This window comes from Chiroxiphia lanceolata, chromosome Z (genome assembly GCF_009829145.1).
Source record: "Chiroxiphia lanceolata isolate bChiLan1 chromosome Z, bChiLan1.pri, whole genome shotgun sequence".
NCBI classification, from domain to species: Eukaryota; Metazoa; Chordata; class Aves; order Passeriformes; family Pipridae; genus Chiroxiphia; species Chiroxiphia lanceolata.
The window spans coordinates 73,952,116-73,977,158 of NC_045671.1; the positions used below are offsets into that span (position 1 = coordinate 73,952,116).

General features: G+C 38.9%; 1 protein-coding gene across 1 annotated transcript in view; it reads right to left on the minus strand.

The window, feature by feature from the left end:
* Positions 1 to 25,043, minus strand: part of LRRC2 (leucine rich repeat containing 2) — a 61,511-nt gene that overhangs the window by 23,673 nt on the left and 12,795 nt on the right. The window contains exons 3-5 of the mRNA XM_032676502.1: positions 18,093 to 18,303; positions 10,003 to 10,159; positions 582 to 718 (exon numbers count right to left, since the gene is read on the minus strand). Of these exons, the coding sequence (XP_032532393.1) occupies positions 582 to 718; positions 10,003 to 10,159; positions 18,093 to 18,303 (505 nt within the window). The remainder of the gene's footprint in view (positions 1 to 581; positions 719 to 10,002; positions 10,160 to 18,092; positions 18,304 to 25,043) is intronic.

The following is a 25,043-nucleotide window of genomic DNA, read 5'->3' on the forward strand; positions in this document are numbered from 1 at the left end:
CCTTGCAACATTGATTCTGGAAAACTAGTTCTATAAACTAAATCAGAAGAGCTTTTTGTAGCCTCCCTCCAAGACAACTGCAAATGTAAATTGAGTTCCAACCTCCAGACAAACATGGAAACACAATAGATAATGCCAAGGTTTTCCTTCTTGACCTTTTATATCGTGCTAACAGGATGTTTCTTCCAGTGTTTGCTGTTACATGAAGTTGTTTGCACAGATTCAATTTTTTTCTGCAGGGTTTACCCAGTAACCTACACTCAGTTTTAGTGGCTTTCAATCTCATTGAGTAGGAGACTGTCAGAAGGATGGGCAGCCTTCTGCTTATTCCACTGGCCAAATCCTTTTGAAGTTTGTGTCCTCCTTCCTATATCAGAACACATACAAGAAAAATTTAGTCACTTGAAAACCAAAACAAAGTAGCTTGGTCCCATTTAATTTCATTTTCAGTGATAGTACCACTAAACCATTATTGCTAGAAACTGCAAGGAATGTGGTTTAATCTGTTGAGAAAAGACTTGAAGGCTATAATAAAATACCTTGTAAGCCAAATAAAAGAAACACATTGATTGTTATCTTACTTCAAATGGGAGATCTGTTATTTCCATATTTCCAGACAAATCCAGTTTTTCTAGATTCTCACAATCACCCAGTTCTGGAGGGACTGACTTCAAATTATTGAAGCTCACATTGAGCACTTTGAGGTTTTTTAAGCAGCCTGTGAGGGTAAGATAATTCAAATCAGTGCATTAACAAAAAAAAAAAAAAAGAAAAAGAAAAAAGCATACAGGTATACTCAGTTTAGCAAAGAAAAAACTCATTATGGTGATGATGAATAAGATTAATAACTATTTTCTGCAGTGATCTCTATCTTTGTGGGTGGCAATAGAGCCCCTTAATCACCAGTGGTTTTTGAGAGAATTTGAAAGGAGGCAGCAAAGTCTTGCAAAGATCTTGATTCTTCCTCTAATTAGATACTTATTAATCTCAGTTGAAACTAGGGAAGTTGGCTTTTGGTTTTGCCACTGTGGAAACGCTCCTGCTAACTGAAAAGCATCTTAGCAAGTTTTGTAGAACCTGTTCATTAGGAACAGTCACTCCTACTAAACTTACTACATGAAGAATTCTGTCTCTGTTATCCAGCATTGCATATTCTTGATTATAAAAGATAATGGATGTATGAATTTGTTTCATTATTCTCTTTATTGCAATTTATCATCCCTGGTGGCTTAATTTTAAGGCCATGATAATATTCTAGGCTGCATTTAGTCACAAAGTACTTTGTTTCTTCAAATTATAGCATTATATAATCTTCAGTAAAAATAGATTTAGAAACATCACTAAAATGCAAACTGTATTATCCTGAAAAAATGCAAGTTATATTGTGATATAATCAAAGGGCAAGGAATTTGAATGTATCAAACTGAAAGGAATCATTAAATACATAACCAAATGAGAACATTCTATGGAAAGACCTGTTGCTGTATTACATGGACAATCACAGAATTGCAGAATCACAAAATGGTTTCAGTTGGAAGGAGCCTTCAAAGGTCATCTAATCCAAAGCCCCATTCAACACAACCTTGAACACTTCCCATGATGAGTCATCCACAGTTTCTCTGGGCATACTGTTCCAGTGTTTCACCACCTTCATCATGAAAAACTACTTATGTTCAATCTACATCTACTGTTTTTCAGAGACTAATAAATCTGACTTAAGGATGTCAATTGTGAACTACCTTATTTCTGCATTTTTAAACACCTAAAATAATAGAAATATAGCCTACCCATGAGGAATACAGTCAAGACTGCTCTTTGAAAAAGTCCAAAAATTATCTTCCTCGTGACCACTACCTTCCCTTTCCAAACAAGTGCATTGTTACCTCTGATTTAACTAATCTTTTGCTAATTTTTACAATTGTTGCATCAAAGTCCATTTTCTTAGATACTAACATTCATTTTCCATAGTTCTCCTTATCAAATACTTTACGGGATACCAGATGGACAAGATCTACTGCTTGAAGCTCAATCATCTCAAAAGATAGAAACAAAATGAGTTGGGAACAATTCCTTTCCTTTATAAATTTTTTATTTCAAACTAGTTTCCATTCAGCACTACGTCTCTAATTACTCCTTCCTCTAAATAACTGTTTAAAATTCTCACCAGTAGCAGTCTGCACAGGGGTAGAATTAGGCTGTAAGGGCTGCCAGAATGGTTATCCAGGTTACAGACAGATCTTTTCATTTTTCAGACAAAAGGAGTAAGAATGTTACTCTCCTTTTCCCCTAGACCTGTCTGCTAGGCTAATTTTCTCAGAGAAAGAGTAAAAATGTATAAGGCAACATTCATGAAAACTAAAGATTCCCAAATCCAGTGTCATGATTGAAGGACTGAAAAACTGGGGAACAATGAATCCCAAAGTACTCTTCAAATATCATAGACCTTGTCAGTGGGAGGAGGGGGGATAAGAATGGTGGCAACACATTACGTATGACTTTCACTACCCTGAAATCTGTATTTAGGGTCCTATTTATGTCTTCTCAGTGCAGAAGTTCTCCACTGCCCTTGGTGTGCTGCCCAGTCACCACCAGGCTTGATGGGCATGTAACAGAGCAACTGAGACAGTTCTAGGTGGGGACAGAGGAGGTGACAACCCTCCATGACTGCACAAATGTAGAGCAGAGTTTGACTCCCCCACCTGCCACATGCACATTCAAATAATATCCCAGCACAATTTCCTAAATAAAAGTAGTAATAGTAAAATCATTGCTACTACAATATTGTTGTTGACTATGCTTGATGGCACTGAATTTTCATTTCTATAAAATATGCAAATTTGGGAGTTAAACAGCTAACATCTCTGTGTTTTCCATGGAGAGACAGTAAAAGCTGTAATGAAATCCATGGCTTCTCTGGCAGTTTCACAATTAAAGTTGTTGTGGTTTTTTTTAATAGGAGCTGCAATTCCATAGTTGTTGCCTACAGTTGCATTTATTCACAAATTAAAGTTTTAATTTATTTTAAAAAGCTAAACTAGCAATTAAACAACTTCACCTTTTACAAAAACCTGCATTAGTGATCTTAATAAGGTGTCAGAGAAAAAATTACAGATGACATCACAGAATGCCTTTATTGTCTAAGGATGCCATTCAATGCAAATGCAGATCACCTTGTGTTAACATGAGTAAAACACTAGAAAAATTTTTACATTGATCTTCAATTATAGAATCACTGAATTATGGAATGGCTTGGTTTGGAAAGGACTTTAAAAATCATCTAGTTCCAACCCCTCTGCCATGGGCAAGAACACCTCTCATCAGCCCAGGTTGCTCAGAGCCCCGTCCAACCTGGCCTTGGACACTTCCAGGAATGGGGCAGCCACAGCTTCTCTGGGCAACCTGTGCCAGGGCCTCACAGGGAAGAATTTCTACCTAATATTTAACCTAAATCTACCCTGCTTAAGTTTACAGCCATTTATCTTGTTACTACACGCTCCTGTAAAAAGTTCCTCCACAGCTTTCTTATAGGCCCCCTTCAGGTACTGGAAGGCCACAATAAGGTCACCCAAAGAGTTTTCTTTGCTACAGGCTGAACAATCCCATTTGGCTCAGCCTGATCTCATAGGAGAGGGGCTTTATCCCTCTAGTAATCCTTGTGTCTCTCCTCTGGACTCGCTCCAGCAGGTCAGTGCCTTTCTAACACTTGGGACCCCAGTGCTGGATGCAGCATTCCAGGTGGTGTCTTACAAAAGCAGAGGGGCAGAGCCACCTCCCTTGACTTGTTGACCACAATTCTCTTGATGCAGCCCAAGATAAGGTTGTCCTCTTGGTCTGCAAGTGCACGTTGCAGGTTCATGTCCAGCCTCTCATCCACCAGCAACCCCAAGTCCTTCTCGGCAGGGCTGCTCCCAACCCCTCCATCCCCCCGGCACTGTCCCAGTCCCAGCCACAGCTCCCTGCACTTGGGCTTGTTAAATCTGGTAGAGAGTCACATGGGCCAAGTTCTCCAGCTTGTCCAGGTTTCTCTGGATGGCACTGCATCCCTCAGGCAGGAGTCACCTGCAGCCTGCTTGAGCATGCACTCCATCCTACTGTCTGCATCAGGGATGAAGAAGACATTGGATAACGCTGGTCCTAGGATGGAGCCCTGGGGGACACCACTGCTCCCTGCTGTCCATTCAGACACTCAGTTGTTGGGCAGGACACTCTGAATGAGACCATCCAGCCAATTCCTCATCCACTGAACACTCCAGCCATCCATTCCACTTCCCTCCACTTCAGCCAGAAGGGTGATGTGGTGGAACACGTCCAAGGCCTGAGAGAAGTCCAGAGAGATGAGATGTGCAGCCCTTCCCAGGGTCACTGCTACATCACCTCAGTGTAGAAGGACACTGAGGTGTCAGGCAGGACCGGGTGAAGCCGTGCTGGCTCTCTCAAATCCCCTCTCTGGGAGGGCTGTGCCTCAGCACAGCTTCTAGAAGGATCTGTTCCGTGCTATTCCCAGGCACAGAGGTGAGGCTGAGAGCTCAGCAAATCCCAGGGTCCTCCTTTCCACCTTCTTTAAAAGTCAGTGCAATATTTCCCTTCTTCCTGTCACCTGGGACTTCACCTGACTGCCAGGACTTTCTGAACATCCTGGGGAGTGTCCTGGGGCCTGCATCAGCCAGTTCCTCAGGACTCTGAGGTGTATCTCTCAGGTCCCACAGAGGTACCTATTTTTGGGTGCTTCAGGTTGTCATGAACCGGATCTTTACTCCAAGTGGGAGGGACTTTGTTCCTCCAGTCCCTGCCTTCAGTTCCATTCACTTCAGACACATGATAGGAGAGGTTGCCATTGAAGACTGAGTCAAAAAATTCCACATAAAAACGGTCAACTTACAACACCAGTGTTTAATACTCCCTCTTCAAATGGGGGATATAAACAAATTATTTCTCAGTTGTATGCAAGACTGAACTGTTGGACAAGTAACATTCCGTACTGCATAAATGACAAAGGTTTGCACTTCCTCAGAACTAGACTACATTTAGACAAAGAATATATATTTTCTTCTCGAAAACTTGCACATTAGAGCATTAGGAATCTTATTAATGTAAAAAGCTAATTTAGGTGTCTAGAAGTCATTTAAAAATCTATTACTAATAGTTTTCCCTTTTGAGTTCTAGAAAATTGGATTAATGGTATGCATAAATGAAATTTCATACTGTGAGGTAGGGAGGAGACCAAAAAAAATCCCTGTGATTTCTTATTAAAATAAGTCTCAAAAGCACAGTTATTTTTAATCTTAAATATCTGGCAAACCAAAAATATGTGAGAACATAATGAGGTACAAATATTTTATTAACAGCTCTTTGAGATGTTTCGTGAATAATTTGTGGGACAAAAAATCCTGATATAGCCTTACAATCCCATTCCAGCACAAAAGCTTTGGGATCACATGAAAATGCAGTTCACTACTTCCTATGTGAATATGAGAATATATTCTATATTTTCAGTTATATCAGTTACTAATGCACTGTCACTAATTTATATACTGGAATTGTACTGCAGCCACGTAGGCAGAGCCAGAACTGCAGTCTCACAGAGAAGACAAATAAAATCTCCCAGCTACAGCCCTGTTCATGAATTTTTCTGTTTTTCCTGGGCAAACCAGGCCTGACCACTTTAAGAGAGACAGCTTCATTCTGCAGTTTTCTCCTTTTTTCCCTTTTTTTTTTTTTATGTATTTCCCATTAAAATATTCAGTGTCACACAAAAAGAATCATATCAATAACATTCTCATCTATCTTCTGATACAAGTTTGGTCTGCTCAAGTGCATAGGTGACTATAACTAAAAGTGTGATTTGAAATATCTGAGAATGGATCAGATTCTTTCTTCTCCCTGATTCAGAGTGGAAAATTATATTCTAAACCCAGCAAAATAGGGACACGCAGCTAAGTTCCTCCAGGCATTTTAGTCCAGACACTGCTATTCCAACAATACTTTTTTTGCACTGAAAATACTCGTGTCACCTCCTGTTCTTTCATACCTTTACAGCCTTCTTGTGAGAACCAAAAGGAGCCCTGACATGGCTCACCAGGTTAGTCTCTGCTGGATGATTTGTTGATCTAAATTTGGCTCCAATTCTGTCTGAAGATTAAAAAATCAACAAGATGTGTGTCACAGCCAGCATCATCCATCTGTCATTACCCTCAAGTACATTTTAGCTGTGATATTTATCTACCTGCTGCTGCTTTGTAAACAGAAAACAAAATGGTGAATATCTTGACACTTAACCTTTCTACACACCTTATCTTCTGATTTAGCAGCCAGTCTTCGCTCCTTCCTAGGCAGAGCTCCCAAATCAAACCCAGAATGATTATTTCCCTTCTGCTAATTAGTAGCTAAGCTGACTGAAGTATGAAATGCTTCATGTTGAATCAGTATCCAAAAACTTCAAAATATCCAAGACCCTTCATAATAACGTCTTATGAAAATAATTAACATTTCCAATGCACATCAGTGTCTGTCTCTGTATGCATATACAGTACAAGAAATAAAAACATAACCATTTGCAAGAATACCCCCTTACACATCAATAGTTACACAAAATAAGACAAAACTTCTCTGTAATTTATACCATTAACAGCAAGGGCAGTGTCACTGCACTACTAACAGGTGATCCATCAACACAGACATTAAGTAAGACTTAAAACCATTATTAAGTTCTGGCAAAACAAGTGCTGAACAGTTCAGTTTCACAGCTCCTTGAGTGGCTTTTTTTGTATTGTTTGGTTTTAAAGTATACCAGTGAATGTGTGTCTTTTTCTGCACAGGCTGGAATTACTGCTGTGACGTAGAACTATTGTATAAATAGCATCTACTGCTTAGAAAATTTGTTGATTTGGTTATGCGGTGTCTAATGTTCAAATCTGTGTCTCTACAGATGAGTAGAATTAGATTTAAAAAGAAAAATTCTGGACATGCTTTCACATTGAAGAAGGGGATGGTGAGTGCCATAATACTGTGATGGGGGGGGGAGGGCTACAGCAAAACAGTTTTCTGACATTCTCTGGCTCTTCCAATCAAACATTTACAGGGAAAAAAAAAAGAACAAAAACACTGAAAGGAAGAAAGCAACACCTTGGGTTGCTTTTCTGTTATTCCCGACACCTACTAGGATAAGCTTGTTGGAGTGAAAGTGAGTAAATGGGAATAACAGAAAAGCTGCTGATGAGCAGAAAACATATCATTTTACTGCAATTCAAAGAACATTGATTGCTACTAGAAACACTGAAACTTTCTTCCTTGTTTCCCAAGAAAGGTCTGATATGGCCTCTCCATTACTCTCTACAGTGAATTGGTTGTACCAGATCAATCTACTTTGCCTCCAGTCACCAGTGGAGTTCCCCAGGGCTCAGTGCTGGGGACAGCCCTTCTAAAAACTTTTATTGTTCTGAATGAGGGAATTGAGTATCTCCTTAGTTTGCAGATGACAGTAAGTTGGGTGGAAGCATTGACTCGCTGGAGGGAAGGAAGGATGTTCAGAGGAATCTGGACAGGCTGTAAAAATGGTTTAACGAGGTTAATTGTATAAGGTTCAATAACACCAAGAGCCAGGTCCTGCTGTTGGGTCACAATAGCCCCATGCAGTGCTACAGGCTTGGGGAAGGTTGGCCAGAAAGCTGCCTGGTAGAAAGGGACCTGGGGATGCTGGACAAGAGCCAGCAATGTGCCCAGGTGGCCAAGAAGGCCAGTGGCATCCTGGCCTGTATCAAACATAGTGAGGCCCGCAGGACCAGGGAAGAGATTGTCCCCCTGTACTCAGCACTACTGAGACTGCACCTTAAATTCCTAAACCACAACAGCCCCTCATGAGAAGAAAGACATTGAGGTGCTGGAGCATGTCCAGAGAAGGACAACAAAGCTGATGGAGGGTCTGTAGCACAAGTCTTATGAGGAACAGCTGAGGGAGCTGGGGTTGTTTAGCCTGGAGAACAGGCAGCTGAGGGGGAACCTTATTGCTCTCTACAACCACCTGAATGAAGGTTGTAGCAAGGTGAGGTTTTATCTCTTCTTGTGGATAACGAGTGACAGGGTGAGAGCAAACGACCTTAAGTTGTGCAAGAGGAGGTCTAGATTTGATATTAGAAAAAAAATTCTTCACTGAAAGGTTGGTCAGGCATCGGAACAGGCTGGAAACTGGTGGAATTACCATCCCTTGGAATTTTAAAAAAACAAACTTGTGCATGTGGCACTGAGGGTCATAGTTCAGAGGTGAACATGGTGGAGATAGGTTATGGTTGGACTTGATCTTAGAGGCCTTTTCCAGTCTTAACAATCCTATGATTCTGTGATCTGTGTTTGTGCCTTTATTGTGGAAACAGATTTTACCAGGATTAATAATATTTTTTTCCTTGGGGATCGTTTTCATTAATAGTGCATAATGTCTCAAGAAGAGAGAACAAACTTTGTCCTGCCTTCATTGTTAAATAGCAATCCCTTAAAATCTTCTGTTTAATGCTTTAGGGTAGCCTGTGGTAGGAAGCTATATCCTTTCCCCTTCCTTCCATACTATGTCCCCTTTCTGTGAAACCACCTCTTGGAAGGTGTTTGTCCATTAAATTCACTGGCCTGTTCAAGTTCTGCAGTCAAAGTGCTGACAAAACAGTGTTCATTTTATGTCCATTGTCTCCTGCTTGTGTCTTGTTTATGATCTTGTTTAGTGCATTTAGATACCAGGTTGAAACTATAAAATACATCTCAGTGTCTGTGTAGAATTTTCTCTATGAAATATAGTGTGAGTAGATAAATCAAAAGCATGAGTGTTACTCTAATAGAGCACGAAAACAGTAGAAAATAGCAGAAAATTTTAGAACTGATATCTGTGTTTCAGGATGCTCTCTCTCTTCTTGTTCTCCTTAGTCAGACCGAGGGAGGTGGAGGGTTTAGCCTTTTTCTTAGGGTACATAAGGATTGACAATCATGGGGAAGGCTTAGGACTTCTGGAAAGGCTGAGGTATTAGTACACTTGGGTCCACGGGCTCAACAGTGGTGAACTCATAGTGCGGGATACTAATAGTTTCCTCAACTCCCAAAGATAGCAGCAGTTACAGCAACTTTTTTCCTTGTAAGAGCAGTAAATCCCTCTCAATATCAACACAATCTGTCAAACAATCTTTTATATTGTCAGATCCAAAACCACAGGAGAGCCAAACACTACAATTCTTGCACACAGCTTAAAATAACAAAGGCCAAAGTATGTAAACATTAACAATTTGTTTCTCTAAAATCCCTGATGTCATGGTGGGTAGATTTAGGTTAGATACTAGGAAGGACTTCTTCCCTGTGATGGTGGTGAGGCCCTGGCACAGGTTGCCCAGAGAAGCTGTGGATACTCCATCTCTGAAAGTGTTCAAGGCCAGGTTGGACGGGGCTTGGAGCAACCTGGGCTAGTGGAAGGTGTCTCTGCCTATGACAGAGGGGCTGGGACTAGATGATCTTTGAAGTCTCTTCCAATCCAAATTATTCTGTGATTCAATGACTCTTTGTATACACTACTTTATTAAATGAAGACAACTACCGAGGTCTTTAAAAATTCAAAAGACAGATTTTATGCAGGATTATATTTTTGATTCCATTTTACCACAATCTTATGTTTCACTTCATCTTGTTTGAGGTTTACAGTTCTGTAATACTTCTATTTTTCTTAACCTGTAAGGAACATAAAATACCAGCTGTTCTCAGGAACAACTCTCCATCTACTTGAATGCAAGCAATAACTGCCTCACAGTCAGAAAACAAAAACATGTTAACTTTTTCCCATGTTTGAGTCACGGTTTTCATACAATTTGGCAAGTATAATTAAAGCCAGAGAGCTGTAAAAATGTAGAGGGGACTGTTGGCTGTAAACAAGGAAGACAATTACCAGAAAACTAATAAGAATATCCACAGATGTTCATTTACCTGTAATAGAATTAAATGGTTTGACTATAAATATTTGAATATCTTGAACTGACTTACCAATCTCCGCTGGGAGATGGTGGATTTGATTTTTTGACAATTCCAGTACTCTCAGATCCCGAAATAATGCAATGTAGGCTGGAATGGTTTGTATCAATGTATTGTTCACGTGCCATTCTTTCAGATAAATCTGTTCTTTCAGAGAATCTGGGAGCTCCTGTAAATGAAATAAGAACAGGAAAACAGAAAGCGTGAAGTCAGAATTTTGTTCTGCCGTGTTTCTAAACACAGCCAAGCCTCAACACTTTGCCTTAATTATCTTGAGCGGAATAGCAGTTTGCCAAAGCCTCACAGGAGCTGTCTGCCTCTGAAGAGCATTGCAGCTGTTTTTCACCACATATTCATTTTCTAACTTCTAATGCAATCGTTTGCTCTAAAACAGAAACCTCTCCGAAGCACTCAACCTGTTTGGTGTCTCACACATTATCTCCTTTTTCCAGATGGAGGGTTTTTTTTTTAAAACACATTTCAGTGCTTTAATTCACACATCAAGATGTAGTAAAATGCAACACAGAACAGAAGAGTGAGTGTATAGAGAATATTCAAATAGGGTTTGTCAGCATAAAAAAAAAAAAAAAAAAGGTGTGATTATGTTCTGAATACCTGACAATATTTCAAATTTGTTTGGCAAGATGGAACAGAACCATCTCAGAGAGGATACACACATACCACCTTTTGAAAGTCTTTTTCCAAAAAGAGTTACTTAACTTCTTAAGTTGTTACAGCAACATTCAAAAAATTTTTACTAGATTTCTTTAGGAAGAATAGAAATACTTTATTTTTAGATCAGTCCACAATTGCAAGGAATTCTTGATTTAGTCATGCTTTGCTTTCAGAATTCCAGTGTTTTCGAAATACACAGGAAAAACATGCTTCTGAGTAACTTTCAGACTATTCTATTTGTCAAAAATATTCAATGTAGCTGAAACTAAAAGTCATAAAGCCTTCAATGCTTACAAAATTGCTTTTGTTAATTGGTATTCACTTCAGATGTGCATGTATTTGTTTGAATTATGTTGCCAAATTCCTTGAACTTGAAACAGAAAAAAATCAATTCCTAAAGGTGAAGGTCAGATCATTTACACTCTGCTTTCTTAAGCATCACATAATTTACCAGTCTGTCCTGGGTTTTATAACACTGTGCACTGGTAACATCTGGAACCAATAGTCTGGAAGAAGTCTGCCATTAACTTTGCTCCATAAGAAGCGATGTGAGAGTTTCAGCCTTTGAATCCTTTATGAATTCCAGACTTGTTTCCTGTGCATGAAGAATATGACACAGTAGGAACTGCTGGTTTTTGTGCAAAGGATATTACCTACTTTTTCTTGTCTTCTAGATTTCATAGATCCCCCAAAACGTTAACAAGAGTAATGCACTTTAATTGGGTTTTTTTATTAATGCTGAACTTCTGAACTAGGAATAATGTTACTTAACTTTTAGCTGTGTTATAACAGCTATACTTAAAGATAGCTGGACTCTTAAAGATATACTGGACTCTTGATCAGAAGCTGTTGGTGGTTGCTGCCTCTCTTTTCAGTTCTTTCCAAATTTACACATGCAGACCCTTAGCCTATGTTAATGTAGTTCTGTCTTGCTACCTGCCCTTCCATATTTGATATGGATCATTTCATGTCTTGCTTCATTTCCCAGCTAGGTGCATATTGCATTGTGATCCATCTTCTATATTTGTCAGTTTATGGCAATTAAAAAAATAAAATGCCTGAAATGCCCCGGGACTGGCAAAGAGAAATCTCTCCAACCTTCTCTGGTTAGTTTTCATTTCTCGACTTTCATTGCTGCACATTTTTCTGCAGCAAAATAAAGCAAGAGATACCATTAAATTAAGCCAAAATACAAAACAAAAATTGCGTATTATTAATCTACAATTTTATTCTAAAAAACTTTTATGTCAGCATTAAGGGTAGTTTCAGTTACCCAGTGCAGCAACTAAATACATTCAGACACAATTTCAGAACAATGGAAAGAGATTCCATTCTTCTACCAACTGCCAACTTACTTTTCTTTCTTGAGATTATTTCTTTGTACCATACAATCATATTTACAATTTGCAAATGCAAGCAGGCGAATACTTTGCTATTATGTGGTTTTTCAACATTCTCCACTTTACAATGCATTTATATTTGTGTTGCTGAAACATAAATTGATCTGATATTTTGCTTCATTTACAAAGTAGATAGGGATGGGAGCTGGAATTTGCACAAGCTCTGCGTTTGCTTTGCTGTCTGATTCCCTTGTGTTCTTTTGTAATCTTCTGCTGCCACGCTAAAGCTGGTAGCCTGCTGATAAATTGCTTCATGAAGACTGACACTTGGAGGATAGCCAGTCTTTTGCCTTTAACAGCAAAACAATACTCTCAAACTTGTTTGATTTTTGGGAGAGGAGGAAAAAAATTTTAAAAGGAAATAAATAGCGAGCCTACAACAATTGCTGATCGGAGCCAAAGGTCCCATGACCCAGAACAAGAAGATGATTGAAGAAAAGAAGAAAGCATTTCTTTCCAGAGAGGGTGATCAGCCATTGGAATGGGCTGCCCAGGGAAGTGGTGGATTCTCTGCCCCTGGAGGTTTTTAAGATGAGACTGGATGTGGCATCAGTGCCATGGGCTGGGAACCACAGTGGGGTTGGATCAAGGGTTGGACTTGATGATCTCGGAGGTCCCTTCCAGCCCAGCTGATTCTATGATTCTATGAAAGCTGATAGGTGTAAAGATGGACATTAGTCATTAATAGGTAGAAATATGCAAACTGTAATTTTATAGGGCCAAGTATTTTTTGTTGAGAGGTTGAAGATGCTCAGCTCACAGACCAGAAGCAAAACTAGTTCCTCTATAAGTAGAGGCTTAAAATAAATAGTAAATTATTCTCTTGTTGACCAGCGAGGGTGTCCGTGCCTCAGTCACTACACTTGGCCAAGAGGGAGAAGGAGTAGAAAGATGACAGAGACCAAGGGCTGTCCCAAGGGGAAGAAAACAGAGAGCCCGTGGAGAAGACAACAGCAGTGGCCTGAGGATGAAGAATTCTGAGGCCTCTCCAGCCTTGCAGAGCTGGCCCCAGAAGAAGAAAACACGGACCAATATTGCGGTTCTGGGAATGAATGTGCCCCTCCCACACGAGGCATGGGCAGAGTACTTGGACTCTCAGCCAAGGAGCTGGAGCTGGAGCTGGGGCAGTCCAGAACATGTCTCCCTACGACTTGAACCTGCTAGTGCTTTACTTGGGCACAGGGATGGCAGCTGGCCCTAAGCCTGTGCAGCATCCCTAGAACCCCAGAACATAAGGGACTAATGTGTATGTTTCATACACCAATATCCAAATGGCTGTGAAGCCAACCAAGGATTGTTGGTAATAAACAGGGATTGTTGGTAATAACATGGCATGGCAAAGAACAAGATGTGGGGGTGTATATTTTTATATATATATATATGTGTGTGTATATATATATATATATGTATAAATAACTAACAAAACTGCAGAATTGTTCCAATCCATGCAATCAAATGACTGTTTTGAAGGCTGGAGCCCCAGCTCCTGGTTGATGACTGTGCTCCCATTACCAGGACTCACAGGGTGGGGCTCATGGTTAGCGCAAATTGGAATTAAGTTGTTAATTGGTTTTATTTTCTTAAGGATTGCAATGGCATTGTTTGATACATGATTTCTCACGTTATCTATTCTGCTTCATCCCTGTTTTCTCCCTCTGTTCACTCTGTGCAGGAATGTGGATGAAGAGAGCTATCAAAAATGATGATCATTGATCAGTGTTTAAGTCATGGGATGGTGTAAGGAAAGGGTTAAAAACATTTGCAGTATATGCCTTAAACAAGTGCTCAGTCATGACTATCTTCTGCTTCTACTATCTCTCTCCTCTCTCTCTCTCTCTCTCTGCCACCGCTCTCTTTTCCCTATACACTTATGCTGCAAAATAAAGTCGGTATTGTCGAACTGGTGTTTGGTCTCATTTGCACATTAATATGGGCAGAGGACTTTAACATCAAATAGTAAATTACTAATAGATTTTTCTGAGTTTTTGTGGACCCTCTGGCTTTTATCATTCTTAACCACGAGCATTTACAAATCTTGGGTGTTTCCTTCCCTCCCCATAATGTTACCTTTGACATTCAGATTGTTTAAAGTAGGTATACATCCAGATCCTCTTCCTAGGTAAAGCAGCCTAGCCAAGAACAGTCCTGCTCTACATTTGAGGAGCATCATCAGCTTCCCTCTGCCAATACTGTTATGACACATCAAAAAATTTGTTTATCCTGAATGTTTTCTGAAAAGCATTTAAAATTCACGGATTCACTAGAGAATAAACATTCATTAGTTAGTAGCAGAAAGTAAACACTCAGAGGGGAAAAACAGAGTTAAAGTGATATCATTTAAAAATTCATATGAATATTCATGGCATTATTTTGCCTCAGTTTCTAGTTCTAGTAGCAGTGCTCTTTCTCTGAAGTACTAATTTAATTGAGTAGATACATGTTTATGTGTACAAAGGTTCTCGATTATGTGTTTCATCAACTCTGCATCATTCTTTCCCAGGCATCTGTTTCTAAACACACAATGCAAAGGTCCATAGTCCTTATACAGCTGCTTTTCACAGCGGGTTTGCCTGGAAAACTCTCAGATGACAAAAGTTTTTCCTGAAACAGGAACGTGAATCACTTGTGGCACTTTAAACCATTCTCATGCTGTCAAGTCACAAGTGTTTTGTAAACCAGTACCCAGGTTACACAAGAACTTCCAGATTCAGAGGGACTTGTTGAGTACCTGTTCTTCAAGCTCTAAGGCTTGATGCTAATTCTACTCACAGTGATGTTGATCTATAAGGAAATAGGGATCTGCACAAACAGAATACAATTCCTCAGAATTCATATACTGAAAATTAAGCCCCAGTCTCTTTAGCTACTACCCTGTGCCTATTTGTCTGGTCTAATATTTGTTGTGTGAGCTTTGAACTTTTGTGTGAACTGCACAGAACATTGTAGTGTGTAGTTCACTGTTGCAATCTAACACATTCTCCTGCTTTCCTGGCATCAAAACAATTTTAATTTCTGTACTCATCACTCACAAGACTTGTCCAGTGCTAGCTGCATCCTGTGAGACTGTTCTTTCTTCTAAGAAACCTGATTTATACTTGCATCTTCTTATTTCCAGTCTCTTTTCACTGATCTCCCTTTCACTGTAGCCCTGCTAAAAGCCCAAACTGAACTACTCCCTTGCCTCCTTGAACACTGTGCCATAATTCCCGGGCTTTTAATCCATAAATCACGCACTATTCATCCTCTTCACATAAATACATATGCCTAAGGAGGCCTATAATCACTAACACATCCATACACTTAAAATTGAAATGCTTACCAGAAAGCATTTAGGGCTAATAATAATGAAATTATTACCCTGTTTTCCCCCACTATTTTGTTGCTCCTGAAGAGGTTTATCTTTCCTCAGGTATGTTAAAATAATTACTTTACAAGTACAAGAAACAGTGGGTCTCCACCTAATGAAAATACATTATCATTTCAATGACATTTGAGAAGAGGGAAAAAAGTGGCAAGAGGTCCTGAAGGAAGGAATTCCTCTCAGTAATTCAAAATACGTGACCTGCACTGATTTTCTCCCTCACAAATGTTCTCAGGAGGTCGGATATTATTTTCAAAAGTGCATTTTGCAGATTATTTTCAAAATATTTGCCCAAGTCCCCTCAATCCCTTTTGTTTGGGTGAATATTGCTGCTCTGACCAAGCTGCTCTGGCCAAGCAAGATATCCTCAGAGATAAAGAAACCATGTTCTGTAGGTGTCAGCCAGCCCATGGCTGAAGCACTGACAAGGGCACTTGGTGCATCCCTCAGCTGCTGGGTTTATGGTTGGTGTCAGTGAACTTAAAGGTCTTTTCCAGCCTAAACAATCCTATGATTCCACCATGGAGTGTTTTACAAAACCCTTTTATAACCTCCTACTCAACAGTGCAGAAACAGTGAAACAGATGCACTGTGGATATGGTGCATGAAGCAGCAGCTCTTTTCTAACCTGTCTACATTTTTACCATCTAGGCAGCCTGGGAATTGTCACACTGAGACCTATGGGAAGAGTGTGGTAAAGCCACTTGCTCTGATCTTGAAAAATCCCTGTACTGGGGATTACTCCTCTGAGACTCAGCTTCACAGCATCCAGAAAAAGAACTGGCATAGCCCAGAAGCAAGCCCTGTTCTTAAAATTAAATCTGTAAGTCATGCCAGTAATCTACTCAGATTTAGCCATCAGCTATCTAGAGGATATATTGCTGCTTCATTGATGGGAGGAAAGGGGAAACATAATAGAAATACTTATCAGCTAAAAGTGAAATAGAGGATTCAGCAGCTAGTCCCCAAATGGACAATTTAGAGGGCTCTGATGTTTGTTGCTGCCAGTGGTAAGTGGCCAGAGAACAGCAAACCCAGCTGTTCATGTGCCCATAAATCTGCACAGGCAATCCCAACTCTGACTCCTCCCGGTCTTTGAGTGCTCACTCACCCAAACTTTCAACTCATAGATGTATTTGTGTACAAAACACATTCAGAAAACTAACCCCCAACTGACACCACAGCTCTCAGCTACATCACATACAGACTTCTCTAAGAAAACTGTCATAAATTCACAGATTATTTTTTTTTCACATGTAGATTGCCAGCACCAGGTTTACAATCTGAAAACTCATTTTGCCTAAATGCACTTTGTTGTAAGAAAGTAATAGGGGAAAAGAGTATCTGAGACTCATGTCTGAGTCTGCCTTCGGTTTAGAAGCAGCAGTTGAGATTTTAAAAACCAAAGTAAGTGGTATGATTTGTAAAACAGATATAAATTTTACAAAATTTCCGCAATGAAGTTCTCTCAGAACTTTGTCAAGCAAATTTTCACAATTTTTAAATTATTTTCAGCTCTTACAGAGTGACTTTGGTTTTGAAGGAGCACTGGTCTCTAAATAAAGCAGCTTTGATTTTCTCTTTGTCTGCAGACACCTGAGCTATGACACGGTATGTTGTTGAAACACATACAGTACACCAATCTCTCTTAAATGTGATTTTTCAGAATGCCAAGTTAAAACCAAATGGTCTGGAAAACAGAACAAAACACTAATTTTACTTCCTAAGGTAAAGTCTTACTTGTGGTGACAAAGCAAAATTTTAGTGGTTTGCCAAAAGCCAATAAGCAACAGAAAAGTTTAGTTGTGCAGCTCTCTGCTCCCTGATGCACTGAAAAAAAAAAGCACCTTCATATTCAAGATCAAATCTAGGATAGAGTTACTTTTCAAGCCAATCAAAAAAAAAATGGTTCTAGTAAAATGTAACCATCTCGTCAATTAACTTTTTAACTTGCACTTTTTGTAATGAAAATTTGAAAGATATATTTCAAAATTATAGACTACCCAAAAGTCAAAATTATAATTTAACTTTATTATTAATAAAGTAGTATTTCTTCAAACCACACTTCAGTCAAAGCTTTTACAACTGTAGAAAACTTCAGACCAACGCTAATCCACCATTTGCCCAATGTCAAACTGGCACTAATTCAGAGCTTACTTGCAAACTGCTGTTTTACATCAAACAAAACTGCAAGTAAAAAGTGGGTTTTTTTCAGCCAGACCATAGTGGATTAATGCCAACATTACTTTTGAATCGAGCAGAGCTTGAGAAAGTGTTATCACAGCATTGGAGCAAGAATAGAGATCTCTGATCATCAGCAGACATCAACAAGCCAACAAAGCTGAATATTTATTATTTTCATCTCTTTCCACCCACTGGGGAATTTTCAGAAAAAGACACCTTACTGCAGTGTGAGTGCTCACACTAAAATTTTTTGAGAGGGATAAATTGCACGTATCAGTAGAGAACTTAAAATATCCACACCTGAAAACTAAACCACTAGTTCAGGCTAAAATAGGAAATGCTTTTGTCACTTCTAACACTGTGAAAAAGCAGCAACTTCATATGCATTGAGAGAAAAAAAAAAGGAGGAGGATTAAAAAAAAACAGAGTGCTAAGCTCCCCAAACTCTTTAACAACAGAAACATATTTTCCACTGTATTTACCGTCCATTGCTCTCCAGAAAGCCGGAAAATAAACTTGTTTCTTTCCTTATTCAATTCATCCGACAAAGCATGTCTTTTCTGGAGCTGAGGATTCTTTCCAGAAGTGTCCAGGTTCTTCTCACTGGTGTCTACAAAGCCATTTCTGAGGTATTTTGATTGAGGAATACCTTTCTTACGGCACTCTAGTATCAAAGTCCATTCCTGTTTTATCCTGAAACAGTGCCAAAAAGGGTTTATGTGAATCAGCTGAAAAAAAAATATAACAGCTAAGTCTTAAAGCCTGATCTTCGTTTCCACAAGTACTTAACAAAATATAATTATTTTTCTCAAATATTGACGGTTATTTAAAAAAAAAAAAGGCACATTCCTGGAGTCATGCAAAGATTTTGTAGACACACATATAGATTTCAAATGAGCAGAATTTCATTCACTGGCTACAAAACAGTGACACCCAGAGAATAACATAAAAGTGGAAACTGAGCACACTGTCATGAAAAAGAATTGTTTTCATGGGATAGGAAATACATTCTCACAGAACAAGTTATATGCATAAACTAAATGAACCTGGTGATGTATGCAAAAATTCTACTGTGGAAAAAAAAAGTCATTTTAGAAAGTAAGAAATGCCTTTTTTTGTTCCAGCATAATGATTTATTTTCATTTTCTCACCAACATCTTCTTAGAAGGTAAAGGTCAATGTTATCACATGCCAACTAATTTCAGATTCCATTTCAGTGTAACTTTAGGTTCACCTCCAAGGCAAACTTTTTTCTCATAGAACTGCAGGTGAAAAGTCAATTTGATCTAATTAAGCATTGCCAATAAATCTCATTGAGAGATTTATTTCAGCTTAGTCAATTAAAGAGCAGGTTGATTAAGTGAAGCAAGCCTTTTTTACACCAAAATAAGACTCTGCAGAGCCCCTTGCACAAGGGGCTGATATCACACTTTGAATGCCAGATCCCTGTCATACATGAGACTCATTTGTGTGATCTCCACCCTCCAGCAGAAATGTTAAGCTAAAGGACTGAACCAAACTGACAGCTGAAGGAGGACACAAAGTTCAGGATAAAGTGCCCTTAGAGAAAGTAAAAAATGTCATGTCCTAGAAAGAGAATCACATGCAAGTTTGTAAAGTTCGAGTAGGAAGTAGCAAAAATTGTACAGGTACTCCCAGAAAATGATGGGATTTTGCTGTACAGTGTTCAGGTGTTAAAAAATGGCACATGAAACAGAATCACAAGAAGCATCTCCAAAACCTTTTGTGGAAATAAATAATTTTTGGACACTCATAACAAGGTGTAAGATAGAAACTGCAGTGCAGAACTTGCTTACAGGAATATGATCGAACAGATTAAAAGTCATATTTGTCTCAATGCTATCAAAATAAATCTTAAGAGATCAAAACTGCATGCCTAAATAGGAAAGGTGTTATTGAGACAGCTGGATGCACTGTGGCACTCACAGAAACCTCAGGGGATGTTAGAGAGACTTGAAAGGAGAGAGCACAGCAACAGCAGAGACAAACACACAGCACAGGGATGTGTTGCAGACACTTTGTACAGTTTTAGAAAATACATATGACCATTTGTCAGGGAAAGGAGCCTGCAAAACCACGGGAGGACAGTTTCAAGGAGGAACACACTACACATGGGACCACCAGAGAACTGTAAAAAGCTTCTTCAGTAGTAACAACTGCAATGTGTTCCCAAGTGACACCTTTATAAGGAGAAAACACAGGGAAGCACCTTCTAAGATATTTCAGAAGGTGAATTAACAGGGAAGTTTGTTAAAAGTGTAACTCACTGGATAAAATGTTGGCAGACTACATGAGGACAGCACAAATTCAAAGCACATTCTAATGAAGAGACAGTAAGGATATCTTTCTCCCCTTGTTGCAAAAAAATGCAAAAATATTTAAAGAAAGATAAAATGATACTTATCTTCCAACTAAGAAATTATAAGGCAGTATAAGGTCTGATAAGCACAAAAAAAACCAAGTGAAGTTCCTTACTGCAGGTATACAAATGAATAGGAAAAGGATTTTGTAGCATATCAAAAGCAGGAAGCCCCCCCGAGAGATGATGGGAACAATAATTTATCGAGATATGGAAGGAGCAGCGAAGGAATAGTTATAGAAGTTATTGAGAGCTGCAGAATTGGCTTCAGTTTTCATTAAAGAGATCAGAAAGTACTTTATGCGTAGACGCCTGGAGGACTTTCTGGTATTCAAAGTGTCAATAGAGGAGGCGTGAGAACACTAAAATATATATTTGAAATAGATCTCCCAATTTCTCCCAGTGTCTGCTGCAGTGTGGACTGCTTGTGATATGAGTTAGGAAGAAAATGACTGGACAGACAGAAAATATGTCCAGCAACACATTGAGTTCAGAGAGTCCCAAGAGGGGGCAGAAGCTGCTGGTACAATCAGGGAAGAGTCCACCAACCATGCACACCTCCTAATTTCTTCTGAAGCTACTTGATATGACAAAGACAAGAAAATAGGTTGGAGCAGACACAGCTCCTTAGCCCACATTGTGATACTTCAACAAGCTGCAGATAATATTTCTGATTATAGAGACCCAAACACAGGATTGCACCAGGCAACCCTAACAAGGGTGTCTCCTCCAGTTACAGTTTATAACTGCTCAGATGACAGAATTTTCCACATCAGCTGATATTTTCCATATCAGCCATGAAAGTTCAAACACCTTTTTCAGATGCTCTGACACACGAGCCAATTCAATTTTTAGTGTTGATCTTACCTGTTCAATCTGCCATTTGAGCCACAGAAACCACCAGCACAAAAAAGGGCAGAGGTTGTAATTATCTGAACCATTAAGAGGCAGAAACCACAGGACCACAGGATCAAAGCCTTCAAATTCATTTATTTTCCTAAAATATTCTAAATTATCTTAGTTTCATTTACCACCACTGTACTGCTGTTTCTCACATTCTGCTCCAGTCCTCCACATGCAGATTTTCTGTCCCTCTGTGAAGCTTAACTCTGCATTACTATCCTCTCATTTCCATGGAATTCCTTCATTTTCCATCAGACCAATAAACATTTGATCTCAGTGCATAACTCCATGCACTGAAAAAAACTTGCCCACAAAATGTGGGTTTTTTTAATTCACTGCTCTTCACTCAATCATGAAAAAAAAAAGACTGACTCATTCCTCACAGTATAAATTTTAACAGTGTTAGAAACTTTAAAAAAAAAAAACAGACAGAAGACGTCAAAAAGTCTAACTCAATAAGAAGTAAAGCACTGAGCTGCACTATTACACCTCAGTGCTGGCTCTGTCAGGTAGACGCCAGGAGCACTGGAGCAGAGGGTTCAGATCTAAAATTCTACTCTCTCACAACAAGGAATATAGAAAATGGCAAGAAAGGAGCTACATTAAAGCTGAAACAATAAACTGCCCTCTGACAGTTTGCTGATAACAAAACACTAAACACAGGAGGTCATTGCCAGCCAACTAAAACAAAATGCACATAACAAAAAATGGCTGTTAAGCAAATCAGTCAGTGAAATATTGACCTCAGAAGAAAGAGAGGCATTAAAAATTAAACCTGGTAGGGAATTCAATATGGATATAACACACCGATATGGAAATCCTGCGTCAAATTTCTTCTTTAATCCTACATTAAATTATGGCAAAATGCTCTGTTAAGCTTTTAAAGAATGCAAGAATGCCCACTTATAGTCACCAGACTATGTACAAGCACATTTTGAACAGATGGAAAGTGAATTAATAACGGAGCAACAAAAGTGCATAATTTTGTACGGTACATTTCAGAATGAAAACATTATATTTCCCATAGGCAGAGGTTCAAATAATTTACAACCCCTGCCCATACTCTCGAGTTACGCATTAACCAAATTAATCCCTGTGAGCCTTCCTGGCCTGGAGCTCTGACTTACACCCCAGCCAGGACCTGTCATGAAGCAAAGACTACAAAGCTGCAATTTACACGTTCAGTTGAGATGAAACCAAAGGGATGTTGTCATTCTGCTCTGACATTGTAAAAAACCTGAGGTGATGGTACTTCTTAAGGGATCTTTATAAAAATAAAGACCATTTCAAGTCTTTCGTTGGTGGCAACCCTCAAATAAGACAGAATTTCTGCCACGCTTGTCATATCTGAAGGCTATTTTATGAATCTTCTGAATCTTTCTGAATTTTCTGAAAGAAAAGACTTCTAAAACAGTGTGGAAAACAGACACCACAGATATCCACAGAAATAAAAATCATCTTTTAAATACATAGAGAAATTAGATTTCTGGTCTTGACACCTTGAAGGGTCCTGATATTACAGAAACACATTTTCACACAAGGGAAATTAGTTGGTTACAAAAATCACAGCCCTCCTAAAGTTCATGTCTTTTTATTACTATTCAGCAATAAAATATTTTGATCTTCCTCTAGAACTTGATCAAACCATTGCAGTCAGATTAAAGAAACAACAACCATTTTCAGTGTTTAAAAAGCTGGAGTTAGTCAAGCCTAATTTAGGTGGGAGTACGAACAGAGAAAAATATTTTTCCTGGACAAAAGACCCAGATGAGAACTAAGGTTCCAACTCAGCAAACTAACCCAGTATTTCCTCTTCAATCACAAAAGTAGTCCACGTCATTTTTTAAAAGGCTGGTTGTGTGCAGCTTATGTTTGACAAAAAAAGAAAAAAAAAGTTAAGTTTTGTACCCATATATCTGTAACACAAAAGCACACCTGTCACTGAGGCAGACTGTACGTGATGTAAAGCAAATTTTACTTTGGCAAGTTATTTCCCAATACACTGCCTTTTTCCAGTAAGCTTTCAGGACCATACACTGTAGATATGAAACGGGAACACCAGGGAAATAGAAGATTCAGGTATTTCCATTTTGGTTATTGCTGAATTTCTCATCAGGTAATCATTCCCCAAATGCTATTTCACTACTGCAGTACACCTGCAGAAATGAGATTTCACAACAACCTTTCTATATTATTATTATTATTATACATATTACCTGCCAATAATAGGGCAGCTCCTTGCCTGACATTTTAGTTTCTCCAGTCTAATCAACCTGATGTAAAGAGTTACTACCCAACAAATTCAGTGACTGGACCTTTCAAAGGAGCAACCACCTTGGAAAATAAGAATTGTGCGTTGGTGAGGATTTCAGAGCCATCAAAGCAATCAGGAGTAATTGGGTTTCTTTCAATTGTTGCACCTCTTGCCGCTCAGGGTCTGACTGGGAGGCCTTGAGGAAAAGCTATGGCTCTTTGGTAAAGAAAGGAAGTTTCGTTAGATGGCACTGTTTACTCTAAATCAGGATGGACGAACTGGCCAGGACATGGTGACACCAGTTTAGGAATCACCAGCCGCGCAGGATCATTAAATAAGCCCATGGAATTGTTATAATACCATCACAGTCAAACTGGAGCTCAGCCCAAAACAATATTCCTGATGGATGAGTAACATTTGCTTCAAACTCAATTGAATTGATCTAATTTCAACCTCATTACCAGGCTTTTCCATGAGTTGTAAAGGGTTGTGGCTGAACAACAGCTTTTACCTCACAACACACTTCTGTGCATTATTTTACATGCAAGGTCTGTATGCCCAGCTGCCTAAAAACAAAGTGCTTATTAGTGCTGCACATCTAATCCCAGTTTGTTGTTTATAATTTGTGTTTGTGGCCAAAGGACTTGTGGACAAAGTTTTAGATTTGCTGGGAAAGAGTTTTAAACTGGGTAGGAGAATAAACATCACAAATAAAATTTTATTTCAGATACAAACTTGAAGTTTGGCAGAGAGATAGAGACAAATCTTTTTTATTAAATGAACACATAACCTCTCAGGGAAAAAAAGTCACTGTCTGCCTGTAGAGTGTAGTTTGCTTTTTGCTTTTTATTTTTTGATTTTTACTTCTTGCTTTTTACTTTTAACATTCAGGAAGTGCATAACTCAGAAAAATAATTACATGCACATTTAGCCAGCCAGGCTTTGAGAGGAAATTTTTGTAGAAGATACACACTGGAAGAGGTAGCTGAACAAACTTTTATCATTGCTGCATGTTTGTTAGTGGACAGAAGAGGCTGTGCCTTTTCACAGCAAAGATTTAGATAGCTAATCTGGGCAAACAGCTCTGGCATTTCCTCACTTGAATGCTTAATTTGTTAGCCTCCAGTTTTATCTTACCTGCTTTCACACAGAAGACAAACATGTCACAATCCTTAAAAAAAAAAAACCTAACTGTAAACTTTCACTCTCACTCCCTTAAAAAAAAAAAAAGGAGAAAGGAAAACTTATTGAGGAAAATCATCATACCACACGAAGTTAACCTGACACATTCAGTGTTTCAGGGTACAATATAAGACTGTACCCCACTATCAGAATCAAGAAGATTAAATATAAAACACTGCTATGAACACAAACTTCCTCCAATAATATGCACTTTCATAAACACAGAGATAACCTCAGTACAGTGCACATTTTTTGTAACAGTTTGTGTTTCGTATCCTATGGGAGATTTAGAATGGGCTTGTCTGGATCGATCAAGAATGTGAAGTAAAATGAAATTAAACCTGTACAACACCATCCTATTTCTTTTTCTTTTATATTCGGCTGCTGGTTTGCGTGCATTCTTTGAATTGCCATACTTCCACAGTCCCACAAAACCACGGGGAAAACAGAGGACTGAATTAATTCCACACAAAATTGTGTGATACCAATACCTCAGAAGGCCAGATATGAATCCCTCGCAGTTGTTGGCTCTCCAGAATCAGCTTTCACTGGACAGTTGCTTCAACCTCTCCTCTAGATCTGTAAATTCCCAAAAATCTTTACAAAAGCTCACTGTTAATGCAAACAGAGTTTAAGCTTTTTATTCATTTGTGAGATTTTTTTCTCTAAGAAAATCTCCAGTCAAAAAGTATCTTACATGTGACTGTTCACTGA